At 36.5% G+C, this 25,489-nt stretch overlaps 1 protein-coding gene across 1 annotated transcript in view; it reads right to left on the bottom strand.

Moving 5' to 3' along the window:
- PLCL2 (phospholipase C like 2) overlaps positions 1-25,489 on the bottom strand; it is a 100,849-nt gene that overhangs the window by 20,517 nt on the left and 54,843 nt on the right. Inside the window, exons 2-4 of the mRNA XM_017732141.1 lie at positions 22,587-25,073; positions 19,007-19,210; positions 3,510-3,585 (exon numbers count right to left, since the gene is read on the bottom strand). Of these exons, the coding sequence (XP_017587630.1) occupies positions 3,510-3,585; positions 19,007-19,210; positions 22,587-25,022 (2,716 nt within the window). The 5' untranslated portion in view covers positions 25,023-25,073. The remainder of the gene's footprint in view (positions 1-3,509; positions 3,586-19,006; positions 19,211-22,586; positions 25,074-25,489) is intronic.

A 25,489-nucleotide genomic window follows, 5' to 3' on the forward strand; every position in this document is an offset into this window, starting at 1 on the left:
CTCATTAATTAACCCTTACTGATGTTATATTTCACAAGGTTATCAAATCTTAGAATGGTTTGGGGTTCCAAGCAACCTTAAAGATCATCTAGATCCAAGCCCTCTGCCACGGGCAGGAATACCTTCCACTAGACCAAGTTGCCCAAAAACCCTCCAGTCATACCTACATTTGATTAAGTTCAGTAATTCTTTGTCACCGGCAAGCTGTGTTTGGTAGTTATTGCTCCCCATAATTTAATGAATATTTGGAACATTCTTCTGAGTTTCCACTGCTGAATGCCAAAATGAATTCCTAAGTTGTGATTCTCCCTTCTAACCAGGGATGAGCTCAAGCAGTATTTGAATTATAAAGCAAAAAATGTAATGGAAGATTCAAAAGAGGAGTACAGGAATGATGTGATTTGGGTACAAAGGAGGCTATAAGTGGGGTAAGGTGATCTGGACATTCAAATTCTTTTCTCTAGCGAAGATAACGGAACATTTGAGGTCTCTAAGAGATTAAGGGAATTGACCAGATTATCTTCAAATTCCCTTTAGCACCTAGATTCTATTTTCTTGCAGCATCTGTAACTGGCTTAATAGCAATAAAATAAATGGCACTGCAGTCATCTTGAAGTTATATGGATTTTTTTCTTAATTCTGAAAAGAAGAAAAGTACAGTGGGAAGCAAAGCAATATCACGTTCCCATATCTTTTCAATATTCAAGTATCTAAAATGCTTTCAGTAACTACTTAGCTAAGAACTGAATGTGTTGACCTGAATTAATATGCTGATATGAAGAAAACAGAGAGGTTTTTAATATGGTTTAATTCTAAAGAAGCAAAATGAGGAGAGATGTTCACAGTTAAATGCTCTCAGAGAATATTAATAGCAAAGAACCTGAATTCTGAAAATAGCCATCTCAGTAATTGTATCTTTGCTTACCCAATAGGCCATCAACCTAAGAAATAATACCGCATTTATTTTCAAATTAGGTCTGAATTTTATAGGAGGCCAAAAGTCTTATTATTAAACTTAAGAGAGAAAACAGTTTAACAGAGTGAATCCACTTTGCCTATTTAAAAAAATTCTCTTATAAGCCTGGTTATGAGAACAAAAATTTACTGCTTATTGGCAGCTTGTGTACTTGTTATTTTAGCAGCTTTTTCACTCTTTGAGCCACAGAACAAAAAAGCTCAGACAAAGGCACGCTTTTGCTTTCTCCTTATCAAGAAACTGCATAGGACAACGTATAATCTTTTACTCGTAATTAAAGAAAGTAGCATCTACTGAGATCATGAGATCAATCAGTCCTCAGATAATCTTCAAACTCCATTGATATTAAAAGGTAATTCAGTTCAGCTCATTCATCTTAAAAAATGCCTTGACCCTGCAGGGCTACAGCTGCCCTAAATAGCAGGATCTATTACATAATCCATACTTAGGCTTATATCACCACGCTGGAGGGTTCTCATTTGAAGGAGATCAAAATCTCCGCTCTTTAGCATGGGCTTTAAGTCTTCAGCATTCTTAAACAAAGGATTCCTGGACCCAACTGTTCCCCACGTAAAATAAGGTGGTGAGACTCAAGAAAGTCAGACATATGGAAGCTTACAGGAATCCATATAAGCTAGTACAAAGCAATTTTTTCTGAAGAGCAACTATTCTAAAAAATACAAGAATTTGGGCAACTAGCTTTTGCCTTACCTCTAACCAAGGATCTAAGCTGCTTAAGACACTGGTGATACTAAAAAAAAAAAAAAAGGCACACTATCACCACATAAATGGGAAATTATTTAAGAAACAAGAACACACATCTACCAGACAACATCCTTACAACAGCACAATATATTTTGTGTTTGCTCTTGTTGTGGTTTAACCCCAGCCAGCAACCAAGTACTGCACATTTGCTTACTCCTCCTGGGTGGGATGGGGGAGAGAACCGGAAGAACAAAAGTGAGAAAACTCGTGGGTTGAGAAAAAGACAGCTTAATGGGTAAAGCAAAAGCCGTGCCCACAAGCACAGCAAAACAAGGACTTCATTCTGTGTGAGCACTGCTCAGCAGTAACAAAAACATCTCTGCATTATCAGCCCTGTTTTTAAGCACAACTCTGTAACACAGTCCCATACCAGCTACTAGGAAGAAAAATAACTATCCCAGCCAAAACCATCACAGTATTTTGGATAAATCTCTACATCTATCAATAAGATATGTGAAATAATATTCTGTCACTCATGGTATTTACGATTATTTATGTTTGACAGCTTGAAGTAAATAGGACAACTTAAAATTTTCAGGCATTTTGACAGTTCTGCGGCTTAACTAAAGTTCACAGAATCTGAAGTGTGTGCTGTAAATCAAGGGGAGATCTAGAAATTCAGAGTGGGTAAGCCTTCCCTGCTGCTGATCTGAGCTGGAAGCTACTGTTAATAGGGGAGAATTTGTAAATGAAGGCTGAGGGTGTAAGAGCTTTTTTTTGGGGGGATGGGGGAGAATGGTGGGAGGGAGAGACCAAAACTAAGACACTGGAATTTGAAGGAGAGCAGAGAAGTGAATCAAAGAATGGAAGAAAATCATGGAAGATGACAGGAGCTGCAGGATGCTGAATATCAGGTAGATAAAAATTTATTTGTATATAAAAAGCTTTTATCCCAATTGAGTCATGCAAAACATGGTTGTAAATGCTTTGGCTGACTCTTTGGCAGCATTCCTGTTTCTGATGCAAAATGCGATGCACCACTTTGAGCAAATTTGTAACATTATTTATAAAACAGTTAAAAGATCAAAAGAAAACAAGCATGATTAAACATCAAGGTCAGACATGCTATCAAAACATGAAGGACACCTTCAAAACTCAGTTGCGTCCAAATGAGAAAACTGTTACAAAATAACACATAAAAAAGGGTCAGTTTGTGAAGAGATTAAGAAGTAGTTATACCATCTATTTAAAATGTGTATCAGACCCAGGAAAACTTTCAGAGAACCTGTGGGACCAACACAGAACCACCCAACAGGTCTAGAGAAACATGGGAATGAAATATCTGAACTACTGTCACGTAATTATCAGAAGGCAATGTTCTTCTGACAATTCAAGCTTCACCAAGGCTCTTGAAGACATTGGGCTACCACAACAAAAGAAAAAAAGTTCTCTCACAGAGAAAGAGGAGCTACGAGTAAATGGTTAAAACATTTCAGCATGAAGGAGGATCATTCTCTTTGCCTCCTGTAATCTTATGTTTTCATTTGTGACTATACTGACAAGCTACTCTCCATAAATAAAATACTTGCAATTTCCAAATTCAAGATGTAATTCTATGAATCTTTGATTTCTATGATTTGAAATGTCTTTCCACTCTTACTGGATGTGCCTAAATTACAGTCATCTCTTTTTTTTGTATGAGGTTTTTTGTTGTTGTTTGGGTTTTGGGTTATTTTTTGCTACAGTTGAATATTGATTAAAAGTTTTGGAAAATAAAAAAAATGCAATAAGTTCTGTATAATATTTTTCAAAAGCAACTTACACTTACCTGCTTTCTGACACTGTACTATCTTCTCATATAAGCTATCTGTATTTTCAACTAGAGTCTTGATGGTGTGAATCATCTGTAGAGAAAATAAATTAAAATATACAGAAATATCAGTAGAATTAAATTTTTACTTAAAATTTTTAATCTGTAAAAGATGCTTAAAATTGAACCTAAATCAATAAACTAATATTTATTATTAACATAATGAATACACTCATTTTCCTGGTCATAACAAGGCAGAGAAGTGCCCTAATGTAGCATAAAGACATAAAAAATACAATGATTTTGGGCTGGGATCTGTGAATACTGAAGCAAAATGTCTACTCCATAGTTCACTGCCTAGCAAAGCAACTGGAAGTGATACAACCAGGTAATTCACTTTTGGTGGCTTGGGTGAGATAACACGGATGCAATTTTTCCTCTTCCTCATTCATTCCAACATTCAGGATGATGACCACTCATTACCCAGTGCTTCCTTTTTCCTAGGCATCATTCCATTGCTTTTCCAGATTTTTTCCTCTACATCTTCCCTTTTATGGCTTGACCTGCACATACATATGAGACAATGCTCTATGGAGGAAAGCAATAGGCTGGTAGTGGAGGATAAGAAAAATAAATTATTCCTTTAGCTGATCTTTCTAAACAAAAAGCCTTTCAGGGAATGCCAGCTGAATGCACAGTTAGTAAGATGGAACCGTGCAGGTTTTTCAGCCTAGGGTATGTTTTAAGAAGTAACAACTTTGTTTCACACTTTACCCACTGATGTCTCTGGTATCCACTCAAGCAGACAATTTTCTCTCCACTAAAACAATGACTAGATTTTGACATGTTACTTATGTGGGTGTTCATGTGGAGCTTGCTTTTTATTAGGAGACCACAATTTTCTTTTATGAGGAAGAACATTCCATGTTACAGGGAAAAAAACCCAAACCCCTCTAACACTCTTCCTCAAAGAAAAATTACTGTAAGAGGCATGGCTTCCTCACATGTATTAGAAAGAACCTTCTCCAGCTGAATGACATTGAGGTTGTTTTTCTGAACATTGCTCTAAGGAAGGCATAAATCAATTTTGAGAAGCAGGCAAGCAAGTCTCAGATTTTTGATTGTGACAAGTGTGCAAGCAAGTGAGGAGGAAAAATACCTGCATAGACAAACTACTCTACAGGCTTCTATAACTGCCAGCTGCACAAAAATCTGGTTTAAACAAATGACAAAGCATTTAAAAAATTCTAGTTCTATTTTTATTATTTCGATTTGAACCAATAAAGACAATGATGCAAACCCTGAAATTTTTAGTTCATGCTACACATAAACAGCATGTGAATAAGCAACTTTAGAGTATGTGGAGGTCATCATACTAGATAATTTAATTTAATCCTCACATCCTGATTAATCTCTGTTTAAAGTATCTACTTAGCCTGATTTATATTATGTCAGTTGTTGGGGTTGTTTCAAATAAAAGTAAATTATAATATATGAAGTAAAAATAACTTGATCAGGTTGCTAAGCTGCAACTTTAGTTTACCCATTTTTAACTGGATTGTTCTTTGAACATAAATATCAATGTTCGCTCAAGCAAAAACTACCTATAAATAGAACTATGCTGATTACTATTTAAGTGTAACAAATTGAAGACAATTTAAGTAAGAGAATACTTTATTTCACCCACAAAGGGAGCACTGCAAACTGACTATTCCTAGTCAATCAAGAAGAAAGCCCCATTTCACAGTGTTTCATTACTATTCAGTCTCTAAAACAGAATTCAGAAATTGAAATAAGATCACTGTAAATTTGCTTGACAGGCAAGGATTTACCTGTTTCAGTATGTATGTCATGTAACACATTTGTTTCTGCAATGACCTTAAATGGAGAGAACCAAAACACAGCTGATGTCTCTCACAAGTATATTTCCAATAGCTGATGCTCTTTTGCTAACTAGCTGAAAGGAAATGGTAAAGCAGGTTTTTCTACATTGAAAATCACCTTGAAAAATGAAATGCTGAGCACATACAACTCTTGAGCTTTTTTGGGATGCTAATACACAATAATAAGGACTAGAGAGGGATTCTCTATCAATGTGAGTCCTTACACCTGAGCACCCTTTTGACTGGAGCTCATAAAAAAAAGAGAACAGCTGTGCTGCCTGTTCAAGGTATTTGTTTTGAAGGAATTTTAAGAAATATTATAACTGCCCTACTCTGTTTTCCTGACCCCATGTGTATAATAATTTCTAAATCATCTCAGTTAGGTCCTATTATAGACACAGAACTTACCTATCTGTTCTGCTTCCTTCATATGCCCTGCATGAACATCAAATAATTTAGAAGCAGTGGAGAACAAGTCTCAGCTGATTAGAAAACTCACTCTGAGACACTGCACTGATTTTCAGAAACAAGAGAATTCTGAGATGAATAAAAATGCTTACATTACTGCTTTTTTGTTTACTTTCTGTATTGACAAAGCAAGAAAGTTTTACTAGATCTGCAGATGAAAGGAAAAGAAACTAATCACTGTATTAGTGTTCTTTCATCATGGCCAGGCTAACACTGAAAAATTTATAATAACATGCCAATTTCATATTTCACAGTTCCAGTATGGAAAGCTGCTAAATACCCCCAGATCAAAAGGAATGCCCTCTTTGCGACTTCTGAAGAAAAATGGCAATGCATTTCATGTGGCAGAATTTATTCTAATATCCAGTTTTATATTATCAAGACCAGTAACAGTTACTTTCATTACCTTTGGTCTCTAAAATACATACAAAGCTGTATTTAAGATTAACAGCATTGCAGAGCAAAACTGGCTGGAGCTAGCAATAATTCAGGGGTTGACTGCCACTACCATTCAATCAGAACTATGGAACACCCCAATTTTCAAATGTCCTTCCCCGAGAAAATAATGGAGCAGTATGCTGTGTGCATGAGTAGGTGTCACCTTCTAGCTGTGCTTGATTAATAAAGTAATAGTATTAGTTCATTATAATTTTATTCTTACATTGCTCTTCATCACACAGTCACCTTTTAGTACGTATTCAGCTACTTGTTGAATTACTCTTATGGAGTGTTTGAACATATGAATTCTTTCTAGTGTTCAAGCCAAAATTATAACCTCATGACAACACTCATGCAGACATTCACAGAAACTGAAAGACTTTTGGTAGACGCAGCATATGGAACAACTATGTATAAATGGTTATATTTAAACAGAAAATTAGCCTAATCCAAATGATACTGGTATGTATATATATGATTGATATAAAAGTGAAATAGAAAATGATGAGTAAGCATGAGCTTCAGTGTGAAACACTATGTCTGCAGCAGAATAAGACATGGAAATCTCAAGGCAAATTCGTGGTGGAAATTGAGGAGAAAGACCAGGTAGAATCTGCTTAAACTAGTCTATATTGAACAAGTCAATCAATAAGCAGGTATTTTCTAACCACATCCAACTTCTAGAATATTATCAGTGACAAATCTGGAAAGAGAAATGGAAACAAATGTAATGGGGAACAAAGAACCAGTTACCAGCTGATCATTAAAAATCTATTGCAAATTAGCCATGCATATTCTAAGAAAAGAACACGTTACATATAGTTTAGTAAGCTATATTCTCTAGCAAGCCTTTTACAATACTGATTCACATTTCTAACCTATATTGCTTTTTCTCTGGAGGCAAAGACTCAAAATATCCAAAAATGTATTTTAAATACAGAACTTATACAATGCTGGAATTGCTTCAACTCTCCTTCAATTCCCACCCCACCACCAGACCCCAATCTTAGCATGACCAGAGAACTTCTCAGGTACTCATTACATACTGGACTGTCCTACTTTTTTGCTGGTCAGTGGAAAATGGGAAATGCAGAACAGTATGCTCTATGTGCCTTGAAGTCATCACATTTTTGAAGAGGCCATGCTGACATTTTGATCTATTTGTCATAATCTTCAAATTCTGTTGGTTAAATCATGCAAGCATTTTACCTAGTTATTCTAACAAATGGACAAATGTCAAGAAAGATATTTTAAAAATTAAATTATTATTAAGGGGGTTCAGAAATAAACACTAAATGATTAGTCCAGAATTCTCAATGAGGACTGGAGATCTGTATTATTATATATTGTTCCTACCTTAAAAAGCCAATGATGATTGTTAGAAATCCCAATTACTGCTTCAAACTGATGGAACAGCATTGTTAACAGTTCATCACTTATGTGACACTGTCCTCACAAATCAAATGAAAAACTCATATACTGAAAAAAATAAATATTCTCACTCTCAGCAAAACAGAACTCTATCATTAAGACAGTTATGGAAAATTAAATATATACATCTAGACTACCCTTCAGGATAACTTTCTTATGTTTCAAAGTGTGTTGTCTGATCTGTTGTTTTATTAAACAGTTAAGTGCTATGAACTAACACCATGTAGATCAATGCAAGTGCTCACATGTATTTACACATGCATGTATTTGAGACCATTAATTTAATTTCAGCTGATTTTGAACAAGTGAAGATCTATTTCTACTAGGCTCAGACAGGTCTTCTGGCAGAGCATAAAACATTCTGTTTATGCCCCCATGTTGGGGAAAATACGTAACTGAACTCAGCTCTAAGTATTTTAAACATCACATTTAACACAGATCTTGGGAAAGAATTCTTTCCAAAACCCCAGGATTTATTCAATCCTCTGCATGTGGAACTGTTTGGTAGCACACAAGGAGACATCAGCTGCATTTTCAAATGGAAAAACCAGCTTATGATAAACTGTGTCTGGCTGATGAAACTCAGTGAGAGAAAACACCTTCACTGACAGAATTGCAACACCAAGGATGAACATTATTTTTAGCAAGAAAAGCACACCACACATTTAGATTTTGAAATCTGTGAATGTGTTGCCAATACTGTTAGACCTACATTCCAACAGCAAAACTGGAACCATACTTACAGTAGGTATAAATCAAATCTTCATTAAAATGGTGCTCACATTCTACTTTCATCCAAACCTCTGCATATGACGTATATTTCTGAAACCAAAAACTACACCATTTCTTATAAATGTTTGTATCTTTAGTATTCAGAAGTCAAACTGAAGCTCTTAACAGCAGTAATAATAATGTAATTTGCATTTTTCCAGACATTTTATTAAGCCCAGGATGGTACAAGCAGCACCAATAGCAAACAGCACTTCACAAAAATAGGAAACCAAACACGTGGCACCCTAAACTGCTAATAGCATCTGCACCACTTCAAAAGATATGTTACACAGCAAGGATCAGAAGTTGCTACCATTGCCCCAAGCAGTAACAGTAAGGAAAGGAACTCTGGTAGGCACACCTTATCCCTTTGCCCTCAAGAACCATTAAAGGTACCGGTAACTCAAACAAAACATGGTCAGCTGTAATTGAGTATATGTATAAATTGTATCCAAGCAGTCCAGTATTCAGCGTCAATGCACCAGAAGGCATCTTTGTTGTGACACTGGAACAAGCAGAAGAACTGCTCTTAGTCCTTTCAGTGACAACTGCCATGGTCAGCTTGCTCTGTAGCTGCATAAGGAGTTGTTTTAAGCTATATGTGCTGCCTTTTATTTTCCACTGGAGAAGAATGGTGTTATAGCAAATAAGAAAGGAAATTACTGTAAAATCAGATTGCAAACTCATATTAAACCTCACAACTCAAATGAATTGTTCTAACAGTATGGACACCACACTGAAAGAATTCTGAAACATCCAGCTTCTAACAGGACCACCATAAACAACAGAAATTGACTTTTACCAAGAAAAAACCATTCACTGCTTTCCTCTGCTCTGCCAAGGCTGTCACCTCATTGTAGAAGGCTACAGGTCAGCTAAGCCTGATTTCCCTTTTGTAAAGCCATGCTGAGTTTTTCCAATCTCCTTCTTGTGAGACCGCAGCTGAAGCATTCATCCCAGTTTGGGGTTTTACAGTACAATATATGGACTACTGTCCAGCAAAAAATCACAGAGATTTAAGGAACTGGAGCATCTTTTACATGAGGAGAGGCTGAGAGGGCTGGGACTGGTCAGCCTGGAGAAGAGAAGGCTCAGGGGGAATCTTGGGTAGTCAAACACTGGAAGAGGTTTCCCAGAGAGATTGTGGAGTCTCCACCCTTGGTGATGTTCAACAGCCAACTGGACACAGTCCTGGGCAACCTGCTCTGTCTGATGCTGCTTTGAGCAGCATAATTTGGGATTAGATGATCTCCAGAGGTGCCTTCCAACCTAAATATCTCTATGTAAGAAAAGATTTTAGTAAAGTTGATCTTACCAGTCAAAAGAACTGAGTTTTCTGGCTCAAGACAACAATCAATAATAACTTCATCATAGATAAAAATCAAGCGCGGTTTTGCACAGAAAGTTCAAAGCTCTATAAACAAAAGCTGATCTTCCTCATACCCAAATACAGTCCACAGCACCAAGGTAAGAAAATAAAGCTGCTAATTGCTCCTTCTCTACACACAAAGGACTCTTCACATCAAACCAAATTTCCTTCAAAGCAGTGAGGTTTTTAGCAAATGTATTGTCTAAATTAGAAAATATTTCTTCAACTATACAAGAAGATAAGTTTAGCACAGAAACAGAGTCACTGAGGTTAGAAGGGACTTCAGGAGGTCATGTGGTCCAAAACCCCTTGCTCATGCAGGGCCCCTTACCACAGCTGGCTGCCCAGGGCCATGTCCAGATGGCTTTTGAGTATCTCCAAGGCTGGAGACTGCACAACCTCTCTGGGCAACCTGTTCCCATGTCCAGTCACCCGCACAGTCAAAAAGTGTCACCTGATGTTCTGACAGAGCCTCCTGTTTCTCATTTCATGCCTTTTCTCCTATCACTGGGCACCCATGAAAATAGCCCATCTCTGGCCTCTCTGCACCCTCTCCTCAGGCATTTGGATACACTGATGAGGTCCCCCTCAGCCTTCTTTTCTCCAGACTCAACTGTCCCAGCTCCCTCAGCCTTTCTGTGTAGGAGAGATGCTCCCTCACCTTTGTGGCCCTTTGTCTGACTTTTCAGCATGTCCATGCCTCCCTTGAGCTGGGGAACCCAGGACCAGACACAGCACTGCAAGTGTGGCCTCACCGGAGCTGCATAGAAGGAAAGGATCACCTCCTTCGAGTGTAACATATGTTATGATATAATCAAGTATTATGTTTCTTTTCAGACTTTAAACCACTGTCCTATTCAAAAAAAAATGCAGATGAAATTTCCATTATGTTTACTGAATTCACTGACATATTATGATAAAAATGTAATGCTGTACCTGACACTGGCAGTTTATCCATTTAAATGGAAAAAACATAGGAACAGACTCCTGCTTTAGCTTTTTCAGCCAACCTTTCCTCTCTCATCTCTTTTTGAAATGTTTTATATTCTAGAAAACACGTACATGGAAAAGGGTTTTTTGTCTTCAGAAAGAAGAAAGCCAAGATTATGCCATAATACATTGCAGGATCAAAAGATATGAAATCCACTTACCAAAACTAATTCTTGTAGGCCTGAGAAAAAATAGGACATAATCTGTTCTTAATTCTGCAGTGTCCCAAAATGAATTAATTTTCCCCTAGTTTAAGAAAATCTACCAAAGGAACAAATGGTCCACAAGTCCTCCATTAAAAAGTCTTCTATTCGTTCTTAATTCCTCATGAGCCAAGTATATGAGAAAGACTAGGTTGAAGACAGAGTAAATATAATAATCAGCAGCTCTCTTCCAAACTATGCACCCAAAGACAATAAACATTTTTAAATCCAACAGTCACTTCTCTTCACTTTCTTGATAATCTAGTTGTTGTAGCAAAATGATTTTCATAATTTTAAAACTAAAGCTGATAGAATGAAAAGCTATGTGATAAGTGGACAATAAGTAAGGACACATATATCAAATGAAAATATCCTCTACCTGTATAGGAAGCAAAAATCTATCATCTGTGTGAAAAAATTAATAGGTAGCATTATTTCTGAAACAAGAACTGTCAGTAGCAGTTCTAATAATCACAATTTTTTTCACACAGATGGAATCAAAAAGACAAACAGAAAATTTAAAATTTATTGGGAAAGAGAACTACTATTGGAAATATGGAATACATATGAGAAGCTGCTATGCATCTAACCTATTTTTATGCTCTTCCATAAACATTTCATTGGACTACATTAAAACAGGACAGAAAGCTACATGAACTCCTTGTCCTAAGTAGCCATATTATTTTATGCTCTTATGAATACTGTGAGTCAGCCATTAGACATAATGGGACAAGTGAGAGGATACAAAAAGCTTCACCGTTCATGATCTCATCAAGAAATGCAGAAATCTTGACTTCACAGAAGCATTAAATTGTCATTATCAGAGCTTTTCAATCAATGCAAAACAGCTCATACTTTACAACATTTGGCATCAGAGTCTTGAGTATCCAAAATTAGACGCTTGCTTTGTGGACTGAAAAAGCCTAGCATAAGCTAAGGTTATCATCTGCAGCTCTGTTTTTGGAAGCATAATTACAACCTTCATGCTGTTATAAAACAGGAAAATAAAAACCAATAATAAGCAGCACAACTCTTTCTGAAGAAAATGTCCAAGCTATTCACTATATTTTCCATGAATGCTTTGTTTTCAGTTTTTGTGACAGACTAACAGCTACACAATCAGTAACTATTTCAATTCATCTCAAAAACCTGGATCTACAATTGTTATAATTTATTAAACATGGCAAAAACCATTACCTGGGCTATTTGCAATATTAACTTGCAATGAATGATAGATGTTTTCCCTTAGATCTCTTCACCACTGAACTATATCCATTTATTACTTAAATAAAACAGTTCTATTCTGCAGAGAGTGACAATGAAACTAAGCAATACTGTAGAAAGCCAGAGGCAATAATGGAAACAGAGAGACACTGTGTGTTATCGCAATTTAAATACTGCATTTGTATGGCCAACTCTGAAATTTACTGTTTTAACACACGTTATAACAATCTACCGCTAAGACTGAGAAAGCTGTTGAAAGTCTAAGCAGCTACATACCTCACATCTCAATGATCTTTGCAAATCTGGGGGCAGCATTAATTCACACAGCTTCCAGAGTACTTAGCTACTTTAGCTAGATCAAAGTTGCAGGAGCTATACCTACTATCTCTAATCTGCTTACTGGAAAAACACACCCTTAATGCAAAAATCAACACAAGCAACGGTCTTTAACAGTTCTTTTCCTGCTGGAGCACCAGGTTAAGCTCAACATTCACTTTAGCTACCATAAAAGATCTAAAAATTTTAAAAGTCTAAAAATTTAATGGTAACTTCATTTCAATATGAGCATTTGAAAGGAAACTTTGTCAAATGCTTTGGAAAATCTAACCAGACTGATCTGCTGTGTCTACATGTTTTTTGACATCAAACAACTCCAAGGGATTAATGAGCCCTTCATTTTATAAAAGTTGTATTGACTCTTCCCCAACATGACACATTTCTCGATGTTTCCTTTATTTTCTTCTTCAAAACAGTTTCTACCCATTTTCACAGTACAGATGTCAGCCTGTCTGATCTGTAATTTCATCATCTTCCATGGAAATCTCTTAAAACACTGGCACCACACTAACAACTTTGATAGTCAGTTTTAAGTGAGAGAATACACACAACAATTAGCAGTTTTGATACATCAACTCTTGAGATCTTTCAGAACTTTTAAATGAGTATCTCCTCTTTCTGGTATATTATTTTCCCAGTCTTTTGCCTTTTCTTTGTAATATCTTCTGTCAGCATTTCAGTTAGAGATTAATTCTCCAATTAGTCTTTCATAAAGAAGCGTTTCATGTGAAACCTTAATCTCTACAGGTATATGGATGCAAAAAACTAATTAAGTTTTGTGGCTTTACCTCTTTAGATGGGGTTTTCTTTTATACATTGATCAACTAGTGATCTTACACAATCTTTGACAGACTTCCTGTTTCTGGTATTTTCAGAGAAGAGGTTACTGGTATTTTTAAGTCTGTGCAGATCATTCTTGAAATTCTTCACTGTCAGTTTTCTTTTATTTCTTATTTAACCATGGCAGGGTTAAATATCGATCCTGTCTTCCCCATTTGCACATGACTTCAGCTTTTTGGACGACGCTTCTTTTCATGAGGATCTCCTCCATTTTGTTCTCCTCAACTGTTTTTTGATAAGTGGTACATATTAACTTCAAATTCCCCAGTAGTATCTGTAGAGCGTCTGTGATGTCTGTTCTTTTGACTACCTCTTTTATCTTTTTGTTTTGTTTTATACAGTCATGCTCTCAAGTATAAAAGCAAGGAATAATAGCTTTTCAATCTTCTGTGCAAAGTCCTACGTTCTCTTTTTCATAAGCCAGATAATTGGGGTCCCTCCCCTGCCGTGTAGCCCTGGGAGAGGGGCCCTGAGGGCACAGACACGGGGTTTCCCTGCCCCTGCTCAGCCTCGTTCCCATTGGTTGGTTTGTGTTCCCTGTGCGGGCAGAAGGACCCTTGGTCCCGTGACTGGAACAGTTCCTGAGCACAGCCCCGGCCATGCGGCTGGAGAAATAAACATCTCTGAAACAGCTATCAAGAATCTGTCTGTCCATATATATTTCCTTTCCACGGGACTCCTGGTTTGATATATGCGTGTTGCAGGATCCCCACTGCAACAAATGGTGGAGATTTGTGAGCAGAACGATCCCCGATCCCTAAGCGACTGATTTGTGTGAGTAAACCCTGGAAACTTTGGATTCCTCTTCTTGGTTTTGCTTTGCTATTCCATATCTTAACTATGGAGGAACCGTGGGAAGACTCTTGGCTCTCAGAGTTTTCATTCTCCTTTTATTAAAATAAAACGGGTGAGGTGTTGGGGTCCCTCCCCTGCCGTGTAGCCCTGGGAGAGGGGCCCTGAGGGCACAGACACGGGGTTTCCCTGCCCCTGCTCAGCCTCGTTCCCATTGGTTGGTTTGTGTTCCCTGTGCGGGCAGAAGGACCCTTGGTCCCGTGACTGGAACAGTTCCTGAGCACAGCCCCGGCCATGCGGCTGGAGAAATAAACATCTCTGAAACAGCTATCAAGAATCTGTCTGTCCATATATATTTCCTTTCCACGGGACTCCTGGTTTGATATATGCGTGTTGCAGGATCCCCACTGCAACACCAGATAACGCTAAGAGCTAAATTGTAACATGGAACACCCAAGGAGCTCGACTTCAAAGTCATGGGCTCAAGAACAACATTCTGAACCAGCTGGGTTCAGAACACCGCTATCATGGTCTATGCCAGTCACATATTCCTTAGGAAAGGGACCATATGGAAAAAATCTGAATTTTCTTCTACTGCACAATGCAAGTGGTGGGCAGATGTTATAATGTGATTTAAAATCATGTGATATCCAAAGATTGAGTTCTACTACAGGAAATTGGTGACATTGAACTCAGCCTCCTCTGACACAATCAGGAACTGAATATTTAGGCCTATGCAAGAACTGAAGCAACATACTCAGTTTTAGGAGAGAATTACCAGCACTGGATCCAGTATTTTTTGGTTGCCCAGAAGTTTGCAACCTCAAAGAGTAATTTCAGCGAACGAAGACTTCTCAGCTGAATAACTCTGACACATTAGTAGGCTGAGTAGAAATAGAAATGTCTTGCTCTACTTGTTCCCTCAAGATACAAATCTATAACCACAGCATGATGACTGTAATCCTTCTTACTGTATTTGTACAGTAACCATAACCAAGGACCTACATGAACAACAGGTAGCTAATACAGATTTTATCAGCTAAGTGTAACTCAAAACAGATCTGCTTTCCAATGGGATGGAGTCCATCCCTAGGGTGTATATACAAAATCTATTCATTTTGTTTGATTTCATTAAATCAAATACAGACCTATACTGCATTCTGTAGACATTCTGAATTACAAAATAAGCTCAAAATTTTAAAAAAATTTAAAACTACCCACCCCCAGAAACTGAAAAGAAAAAAAAAAAAAAAGAGCTAGCAGCATCACCTAATTAGGATTTAATAACATCTAACTCTAATTACTGTAGCAGACTTACTTCTTTTTCACACAGGTATAGTTATCTGCCTGTTCTGTGTTAGTTTTTCTCTTAGAAGCAAATGCCTGCTTGCATTCATTGCTTGCTTATCTTCAGCAGATGGGACACTTCATCCTCTACTAAGGGCAAACAGAGAGAGTCTCAACAGTGTCTGGCTTTATTTGTATGATCTCTAGCATATCTTTGCAGTGCTACTATACTCATCACTGAATAATGCTGCAGACTTAGGGGGAGATAATTTTTTTTTTCTCCTGCCATAGTATAACTTTTTTAGGTTTACTTACTGTTTATCTTAAAGGTTATAAGACATTAAAAAAAACATGCAATGGTGTGGAAGAGGCACTTGCCTTAACTCCAAGCTTCAGTCTGCAGCACTGATCAGTGATGGGTGTGATGACACCAACAGAGTGCATGCTGAAGTATCACATAAAGGAGGCTGAAGTTCATGAACAAGAGGGAAAAATAAAACATTGTTAAACAGTGAAAAGATGGTAGGGTGAAAAATACTCAGGAGCATGGAGAAGCTAAAGAAAAATACACACCTTAAAATTTTGCCTTTCTCAAAAATTCCTAGCTGTATTTGGTTTTCATTGTCCTGTCCAGTTCCTATTACATGGATAGGAGAGCTTTTTAACACAAGAATAGTACTAGCCTTGGTCACCTAACAGCTCCTCCATTAACAGCACTGAATGCAGACAAGTTAAGAAAGCATTATGTGCTATTTTTAAAAGGCAAAAATCCCAAGTATCTACTGATATATTTTTTATTATTATTTACCTCACTGTTTCTTTAAAAAATATATGTACCTATGCTACACTGAAGATACTCTTTTTTTTCCATGTACCCCTGCAGTATTGCACTTATTTGTAATTATTTCAATGTGGACTGACTGCCTTGCTGCTAAGGTCTTGCATCCTTTCTCACTTTACAGAGCAACAATGAGTCCTTCAAGCACTCCCAATGTAAACAAAATCGGAATAATTAAAATCTTGAATACTACTTTCTATGTTTATTATAATTTTATAGAAAAGAGAGTATTTCTGACAAATAAGAATCCCTTCATTAGATAAAAATATCATGAACCTGAAACAATCACACTTTGAGAATGCCATTACATATGCCACATTGAGAGGACACACAAGGTAACAACAGCCTACCTGTGCGTTTATGATACCAACCAAAGTTTGTTTCATAAACATTTAACTCTATCTTTGTTATCCACACGATTTCATACAGTACTTGACACACTGGAAGTACACAGTTACATAATTCTGACCTATATGGAGGCCTAAACCAGCAGAAAGTAAGACAAGTAGGTAATCATTACTTTGACAGTGCATCTACCCTTTCTCAATTCACAATAAAGAGCTCTCATTATTAAGCAGAATTTTACACCCATGTATTAATTAATCATGACAAAAATATCCCCATGTCAAAACTAACAAGGTAAGATTTGTGCTTTTGAGGGCTCATTATATTAATACACACCAAAATCATACAACCCCTCCCACCATCTATAAAACTGTCAGACTCCAAACATCGGCCACTATAGCAAATACCAAGATAGGAACTAAACACTGTCACATCTCTTCTCCTCTCCCTGAGGAAAGGATGACACAGATGTCTCCCACATTGTTTCACAATGTGCTTTCAGAAATAAGAGTATGGGAATATGTCTCCCATGGCTGACTTCATTTTCCAGCACACCCTACAGATTTTAGTTGTCTAAAATCTTTTGTGAAACTGAACAGAGTATTGACAAAACCCAAATGTCATAAATTGAAATGCATCTCGTTATTCTAACTTATAACTTTTATTTGATTAAAATAACCTTAAATTTACTTATCTTCAATATCATTTGGAGCTAGAAGCACTATCATACTCTTTGTTTGAAATTCAGTAGTTGTATTTTAGGGATGAGAAGATGGAAAAATGCTTTTTGCCACTAAAAAAAAGTTGTATTACTTTTACACGTGAAAGTAAAGTACAGATTTCTCAAGTACAGAAATATTCAAATCATGTATAGAGTATAAGATGTGTGTGGGGAAAAAAACATATGTGAGAGACAAAGAGCAAACCAAATTTAGATTGTAAAGATTTCTGGAGTCATGAGTCATCTTCCTTTGTCTAAGTGATATTCAAACAAAAAATTTATTCCAGACTTAAAACTAAGATTTTAAGTACCTAGAATAGCTTAATAACTAATACGCAGCATCACCACATCAGAACAAACTGCAGGTAGAGGCATTTTCATCAAGGAAACAAAACTTCTTTATGAATTACAGCTGTAACCCCAACAATCAAGCTTGTTTGCATCCAAATTATAGTGATATCCTATAAGCCACCACTAAAAGGATACACACTATCTTCTTGTAGCTGTGCTATCATTCCAACCAGATTCTGTCGTATTTACGGCACCACTGAACTACACACACTCTGCCTAAATTGCCAATTATCAATGAGTGCTTTTTTCACTTTGGTATAGCATAATTCCAAAGCTACTTTTTCTTTAGAAAGCAGTTTACAAGATACATATGAAACTGGGCTACTGGTTTATTTTTCTCCATTTTTTTCTTTAAATGGCAAGTGACTTGATGCTGCCATGCAAGGTTTCTCATTTTAGCACACAAAATTAATGCAAAATTATCATCACATGAAAGAAAAACACCAAATAAATGAATAAATAATCAATTACACTCTGACATTACTTCAGTGGAAGTAAGGAAGACATTTCAAATCACACTTATCTGGATCTTTTTTCCACATTTCAAATTAATGCAAAGCGGATGTAAATCAGTTTTATTGGTGTATTAGTTCTTCCTTCCTTCTTTCTTGCAACATTTTATTTCCAGTCTCTAAAGACACAATTTATGTATTTACTGAAACATAATGTCTGAAGTTAACATTGCAGTTGCTTACATGTGTAAAAATGCCTAATCAAATGACATCTGTAAGAAAGATAGAAAAAAGGAAAATAAAAGAGCTCGTGTAGAATTTTACACGCCAAGGTGCTTATAAAACTATACTACCTAAAAGCAGTGCCTGGCATTTTTGTATTCTGAGTCAAAGCCTAAATAAACTAAGGTCCACAAAATGTAAAGTAGCAAGAGGTTTATAGATATACAGTAAGTTTCAAACTACTGAAAAACAAGTAAATTAATACATCCTCTTCTTCCTGTTAAATCCTCTTGATTATAACCACTTTACCTTCTGAAGTGTACAAACACGCGTTTGCATGCAGTATATTAATAACCTCTACATTTTACTCTGTATGAAAACACTACTAATTGCTGTACATTCATGGGAATAACTTTCAAGCACAAGTAATGAAGCACGAACCAGGAAGTCACAGGTTAAAATGACTTTCAAAACAGGCATGGTATTGTATATTACATATATAATTTTAAAGTGTTTAAAAAGACAATACAAGACAACTACAAAGAACTACTCACCATTTCATATGCTGTTACAATCTTTTTCAAGACCTCTGGAACAATCCCTTGGAGCTCCATAGTTGGATACTGATCACTGAGATTCATTACTACCAAGGGTGTATTATCAGGTCCAACCAAGTGCATAGACACTGCCAAAATGCACTGCATAAGATTCGCTACAGGGGAGAGGCCACATAATTCTTTGAATGAAACTACTGCATTCTGCAAAAAGGAAAGAAAGAGTTTCCTTTACAGTTAAATATGAAATTTAAAGTCTTCTTCTTTCCGGATAAAAGACTTTACTGTTATACTTGAGCTACAATGCTGAGCTACAATGCTGAGCTACAATTACCACAGCTTTTCCCTGAAGAACTGGCAGTTTTCAAAAGCAACCAGTATTACACATACTTTTACAAAAATCTTGAAAATTCAAGTAATTCAGTATATGCCACAGAAAAAAACATCTATGTAGAACAAGTACATCTCTCTATCATGGCTAAAACTAACTATGGAAATAAACAGGTTCTAAAACATGCTGGTTAAATATTTTTATATATTTTGAAAAATTCTAAGACACTTTTTAAATGCCACCAAGAGAAACAAAATATTAGATGCTGAATGTCCCAATTAAGCAAAGTGAAGTCGAAGGAGGAATTCAGCACATTTGTAACTTTAAACATACCTGAACTACAGTCCAGATGTACTGTGGATTTGCTGGCTCCCATTTGGTGTGATTCACAAACCCAGCACTCCACTATTGATGTGTTCCTATCATAGAGTCACTTCAGTAAATTTTTTAAGGTACTTTAACTTAAATACTGATTCTGTACCTTTCCCTAAGATTTCTTACTGTTTTATTTTATATCCAGTATGGTAGAACAGAAAGCCACATAGCCAAGCTTAAACTTGAAGAAAATTTACAGCATTGGAACTACGTGACTCCAAGTAGCCACTGACATTCCATGATGGGAGTATTGTCAGCACTGTACTGAATTTAGGATTTTGGTACCGATTGGGAACTGGTGATCTATGGCAGTCTGGAGTTTGTGTTCCTGCAGGAAATAAAAACAAAACTATGGTATATTTAAGTTACAAATGTGCTCAGTGCTCCTTTCTCTCATGTCGCACCCATGCAGGGCATCTGGTACAGATTTTCATTTTACTCCAAACCACTTTCCATCTTGCTGGCACGGTAAGACTCATTTGTGAACATGTCTCCTAGAAAGGCATAAAGCCAACCTTAACACAAACAGGAATCAAATGTGAAATATTTTGCTGTCCCTTTATGAGACAAATACCAAAGCAGAGCATATTCATGCAAAATTATGTGAACACTAAATTGCACCTACCCAGTCACTTAAGAGTGTACTTTAAGTAAAAGTCCAGGAAACAGAAACTTCTTGTATCAGCTGATGTACAATGACACAATAATTACACAGCTCAAGAGACAGACATTGGGAAGTCCATTCAAACAGACTTTGCTTGAGATAAGTACCATGGTTAAGCCATTATGAACAACCATTTTACAGAGAGGTTAACGAGGACCCAGGGATTGTATATATTCATTAATGACAGGCAGGACAGGACTAATATGCGCTACTACTATAACTCTTGCATTTGGACTTCCAACTCTATATCCAGAGACTATTCCTCATACTGTTAAGTAACTTAGACATGCAACATCACATCCAGTTCAATCACCCATATTATACTTTTATCAGTGATTAATATGCAACAAGGAATGAGCTATGACATCAGCTTTTGTCATGGTAATATAGGAACAAAAGAAACAAAAAAGGCTATTCCTATACAGATTTAGAGAAAATATTAAAATCACTGTTGCACTTTTTCTTTTTTCCTCTTCTTCCATCTTATATTAGAAAAACCAAACTAACCAACTTTGCCCTCTATAATCTGGCTTCTGAGGATATTATGAGGATATAATGGTCATAAAGCCATTACCATTTATAACATAACATTTCAGTAAAATGGAAATTAAACAAATCTCACATTCCCTGACATAAATTGATACTTAGTATAATTGAGTGGTTTATTTGCTTTTATTAGCTGTAAAAACTTAGTTACACAGAGTTTAAATGGTGCACATGATATAATCTGTTAGCAAAGTTAAGAAAAACTAATCTTCCCTCATGTGCCTAAAATATCTTTTCGATAGCATTTTGAGAGATAATGACAAATTTAGTTGATAGCACATCTTTCAAACTGACAGAATTAAACACATAAAATACTTTTTAATATCTCATGTTCAAAGGAACCCCACTGTAGAGCCTGTTTTCAATTATATCGTTATATGTGCATACTGCAGCATGCACATTTAAGAGTTTAACGTAGCTACACAAAATTCTGTTTTCATCACTTCCTCAACTCAGTTCTTCCTTGAAAAGTATCTTAAAATAAGGTATTCTTCATATGACAGAATTCTAGCCTTCAGTAGGTTAACTACAGGTAAAGTTCATTTTACATGCAGCCTGTAATTTGAAACGTTTATGAGTCCTTATCATTCCTTTTTTTATTATCTTTTAAAAGAGCAAATTTATGTACCAAGTGGAATAGGAGAGATGCATGATTATTTACTAATTTCTTCTTTCATATAAAGCTAGTTTTAAAATTGTATTACTATTAGAATATCTTTAATATAAGATTATTCACAAAGGAAATTTATATACACTGATGTGCCTTTAAAATCCAGAATCAGGTCTCAGACATTTCCTTTAATCGCTTTTCCCTTAACACTATATAACAGCAAGAGGATTTGATAGATCAATCCACTTGAAATTACAATTCTTAATTTTGTTGATCACTGCTAGTATTCCATCAGAAGTTCCTGAACAGTTAAAAGTTTTATTAAATAGAACATAACTTAATCCATTTCTAAAAGGGGTTTACATGGAATCTCCAAATAACACATTTTTTGAAGCGAGATCTCTTGGCTTTCACAAAACCAAGCACCTCAGCCTGCACTTTTTCCCTAAATTCCATGTGTTTACTAACATGATGTTTAAAGTATGACAACTTCTTCTAGAAGACACCTTCTAATACCTTAGTGCTAATGCCATGTATTTCTAACATAACTATGAAGAATCATGGAAAGCAGATCTTTCTGAAAATACTCCCTTCTATTTGGGAATTAAGAAAAACCATAACTTTGGTGAAACTATGCTAAACATTCTTAGATGTACAAGTAAGGCCTCTGATAAGCATTAAAGTCTCCCTTTTCTATCTGTTGTATATTCCTCCCACATTTCTACTTAATTTTTAAAAACTAAAATATCGCCATACTTTCTTTTAGTGTATTTCTAATATTCCTTCAAAGACATAGGATGAGTCACAACAGGGTTGAGTTCCAGCACCGAAGTCCTATTTCCAGTTCACATTCAACAAAATACACATGTGCATTCAAGGTTACATCAACAGACAGTTCACTTAAAAGGCTGCTCTGACATGATCCATTCTTAAAGCTGTTCAGCATTAGACTCAAATAATTCAACATACAAGACACTTAAAATAGCATATATTCCATATGTATCACAATACAAAGGTACACGTATGAACCAATAAACTGATTATAAAACTGTACCTGCATATTTTCTCTCAAATCCGTAGCATCCCGAATAGGTTGGAGGGCATTCTTGAACACTTCATCTATTGTTTTAATCCATAATGTTCTCATAGAAGCATATTCCCTTGATTTCTTGCCCTTCCTCACAGAGAGGCCCCGCTTATGAGGTTTCCCACCACCCCTTCGATTAGTAATGGCCACATGCACAAACAAGGAAGCATGAGCTAAACTTTCACCAGTCAATGACTGCAGAGGAACGTGCCGATAACCAGTCTGGAGACACTCAAAGGGAATAGTGTACTGCCCAATAAACTCGTCCCCAATGTAATCATCATCCAGCACTACAAAACGCACCATAGCTAGCTCTGGTAAATTTATTTGAAATTCAAAGCTTTCATCAAAAATTGGATTATCCCCGTTCTGATGCATAGTTTTCGTCCTTTGCTCAGCACAGTCAGCAGGGATTCCATGTATTTCAACATAGACGTAAGGATCCACAACATCACCTTTGGCACCTGATCCTTTCGGTTTAGGGAAGTTTTGCCCACTAATGATCTTAATATGAAGCAGCTGAGGTGAAACTCCAGGCACGGTGTCTTTTGTATTTGCGCTAAAGAAGGAAACTTCTTCTCTCATGATAGCAGGACGAAGGACGTAGCCACAGTTTCCGTTTTGTCGAAACCAACCAATGTTAAGGTCCATCATTAAGCCAGGCGTTTGGAAGTTCATTGCTACTATCTGACAACCACATTTCCAGAAGTCCTGGGGATTCATATTACTAGAGTCAATCCTCATAGGACTGGGGAAAACCCTTGCAAGAAAACGTTTGTTATAATTTACAAAGTCTCCTGGGTTTTCGTTGGCATATTTGCTAGCAAGCACTTCGTTAAAGGAGCACACTTCCCAGTACTTCTGGAGCTGAAATGAAACTTGAAACTCTTTGAACTGAACTGATTTACATATGCTTACCAACTCAGAGAGATCTTTGCAGAGCTGGAATCGTTTCCCTGTCATTGAGTTTTGCTGTTCTACCCCCTCTTTCGCCACTCTCTGTGACATTTCTGCTCCTTCATCTTCATCTGTAACATCTCCCTCTACTCCAGAACAATTAGCAGAAAGCTTCTTTGCTTTAATTAGTATTTTCCCTTTAAGTGATTCCGGTGATGGAAGATAAGACTCTTCAATGTTTGGAGACTGCGTATGTAATTTGTCCCCCAAAATTTTCTTCATGTGTTGTACCATTACTTTCTGCTGCTTAATAGAACAATGATTTTCTAAACACAAAATAAGAGGGTATTCTGAAGCAAAAAAGGCATACTTGTTAATAATGTCAATCACACTACGGAAGACAATTTGTGATGTCATTGTATGCCCTGTGTAAATCACGGGCTCATTATCCGGACCATCCCAGACATCCAGTTCAACACTTCGACAACCCATTTTTAGAGCACGAATGTAACCTGTGATGTCAGAAGGCCCTCGAAACTGATCCTCTATCAAGTATGTATTATGAGATGAATTTATAAAATAATGAGATAAAGGTTGTTTCATATCTTGACAAACTTTTTTATGTTCTGGATCAAATATGTGGCAGTCGGGTGAAGTAAGGTAATTTGTAAACCCATCTATAGAAAGACAACCCTTTTCCTGGCCCTCTTTGGCTGGCTCATATTTCTGAATAATTTCAAGGCTTATTTCTTCTGTGACCTGTGCCATACCCTGCTCTGCTTCCAAAAACATCATGAGGTCCTTGGTATCTAGAAATTCTTTATTGCTTGAAAACTGAACTAACAGGAAATAGATTTCAGGTCTGGTACAAAGTTCATGAAAAACTTCAATAAATTCTTCTTTTGTTACTTCAGTACCAGTTTTTTCCCTGGATCTATGTAACTCCTTGAATTTCAATTCAATTTTATTAGTTTTTAAACCAGGGTTTAAGTCTTTTATAAATTGTACAGCATCACATAGGGGTATATGTCCCAAATTATCTACATCTGATTCACTGAACATTTGTGAAAGCCACGAAGTCCGCATATTATCTTGAGTAGTTCCTAGCATATCTAGAGTATGTTTTCCATAAGAAATCAGGTATCTTAAGCCAGTAACCCAAATATTTGCAACATCTGCTGAGTTAGCAACCAGATCTAGTGACTCATAATTTTCTCCATATATAATTGAAAATGCACAATCTTCTGATATCTGGTCATATATTCCATTGCTGCGAAAAATATCTGTATTTTTTCCTGTTCTTACTTCTTTGATTGACTTGATATCAATCTTTGCTTTTTCAGAATCCTTTTTCGAAGGTTCCCAGCGTAGAGACTGCATATCAGCATCCAAAAGAAAGTATCGGTGATACACCCTGGAGTTGGATCGGACTTTTTTGAGTTCAGAGCCTTCCACCATGGCGTTGATACAGTCGCTTGCACTGCTGATCTTCTTCTCTGTGGGCATGCTGCTGAATGACACAGTCTTCTTCCTTTCTCGTTTCTGTTTCGTACCATCCTAGTAAACAAAGGGGGGGGGGGGGGGAAATAGTGTATCAGTATGATTTTGCTCAACATTGAAACAGGTTTCAATTTAAAGCTGAAAGTTCATCAAGTAGTTCAATAATGTCTATGTGATGACCAGTAAGATGGAAATTCTTACTGGAATCATCACAGTGAAAATACTAATAATGGCTTTCTATTTACTCTTGCTTTTATAACTAATCTTCCAGATTTTTTTTTTAAGTATTTTTGATGAACACAAAATTAAAAAAACAAGTTTTTGATGCTAACAAAACAATAATGCTGTATTATTGCATATATGTATATACATTTTATTTTATGAGTTGTATCTTAGAGAGAGAACAGGTTCTGAAGTCAAGGCAGTAGGAAGCAAGCTTTTCTCTGAGTCCTTATACAGTCCTACAGATACTT

Source organism: Corvus brachyrhynchos, unplaced genomic scaffold (assembly GCF_000691975.1).
Source record: "Corvus brachyrhynchos isolate BGI_N302 unplaced genomic scaffold, ASM69197v1 scaffold53, whole genome shotgun sequence".
Taxonomy (NCBI): domain Eukaryota; kingdom Metazoa; phylum Chordata; class Aves; order Passeriformes; family Corvidae; genus Corvus; species Corvus brachyrhynchos.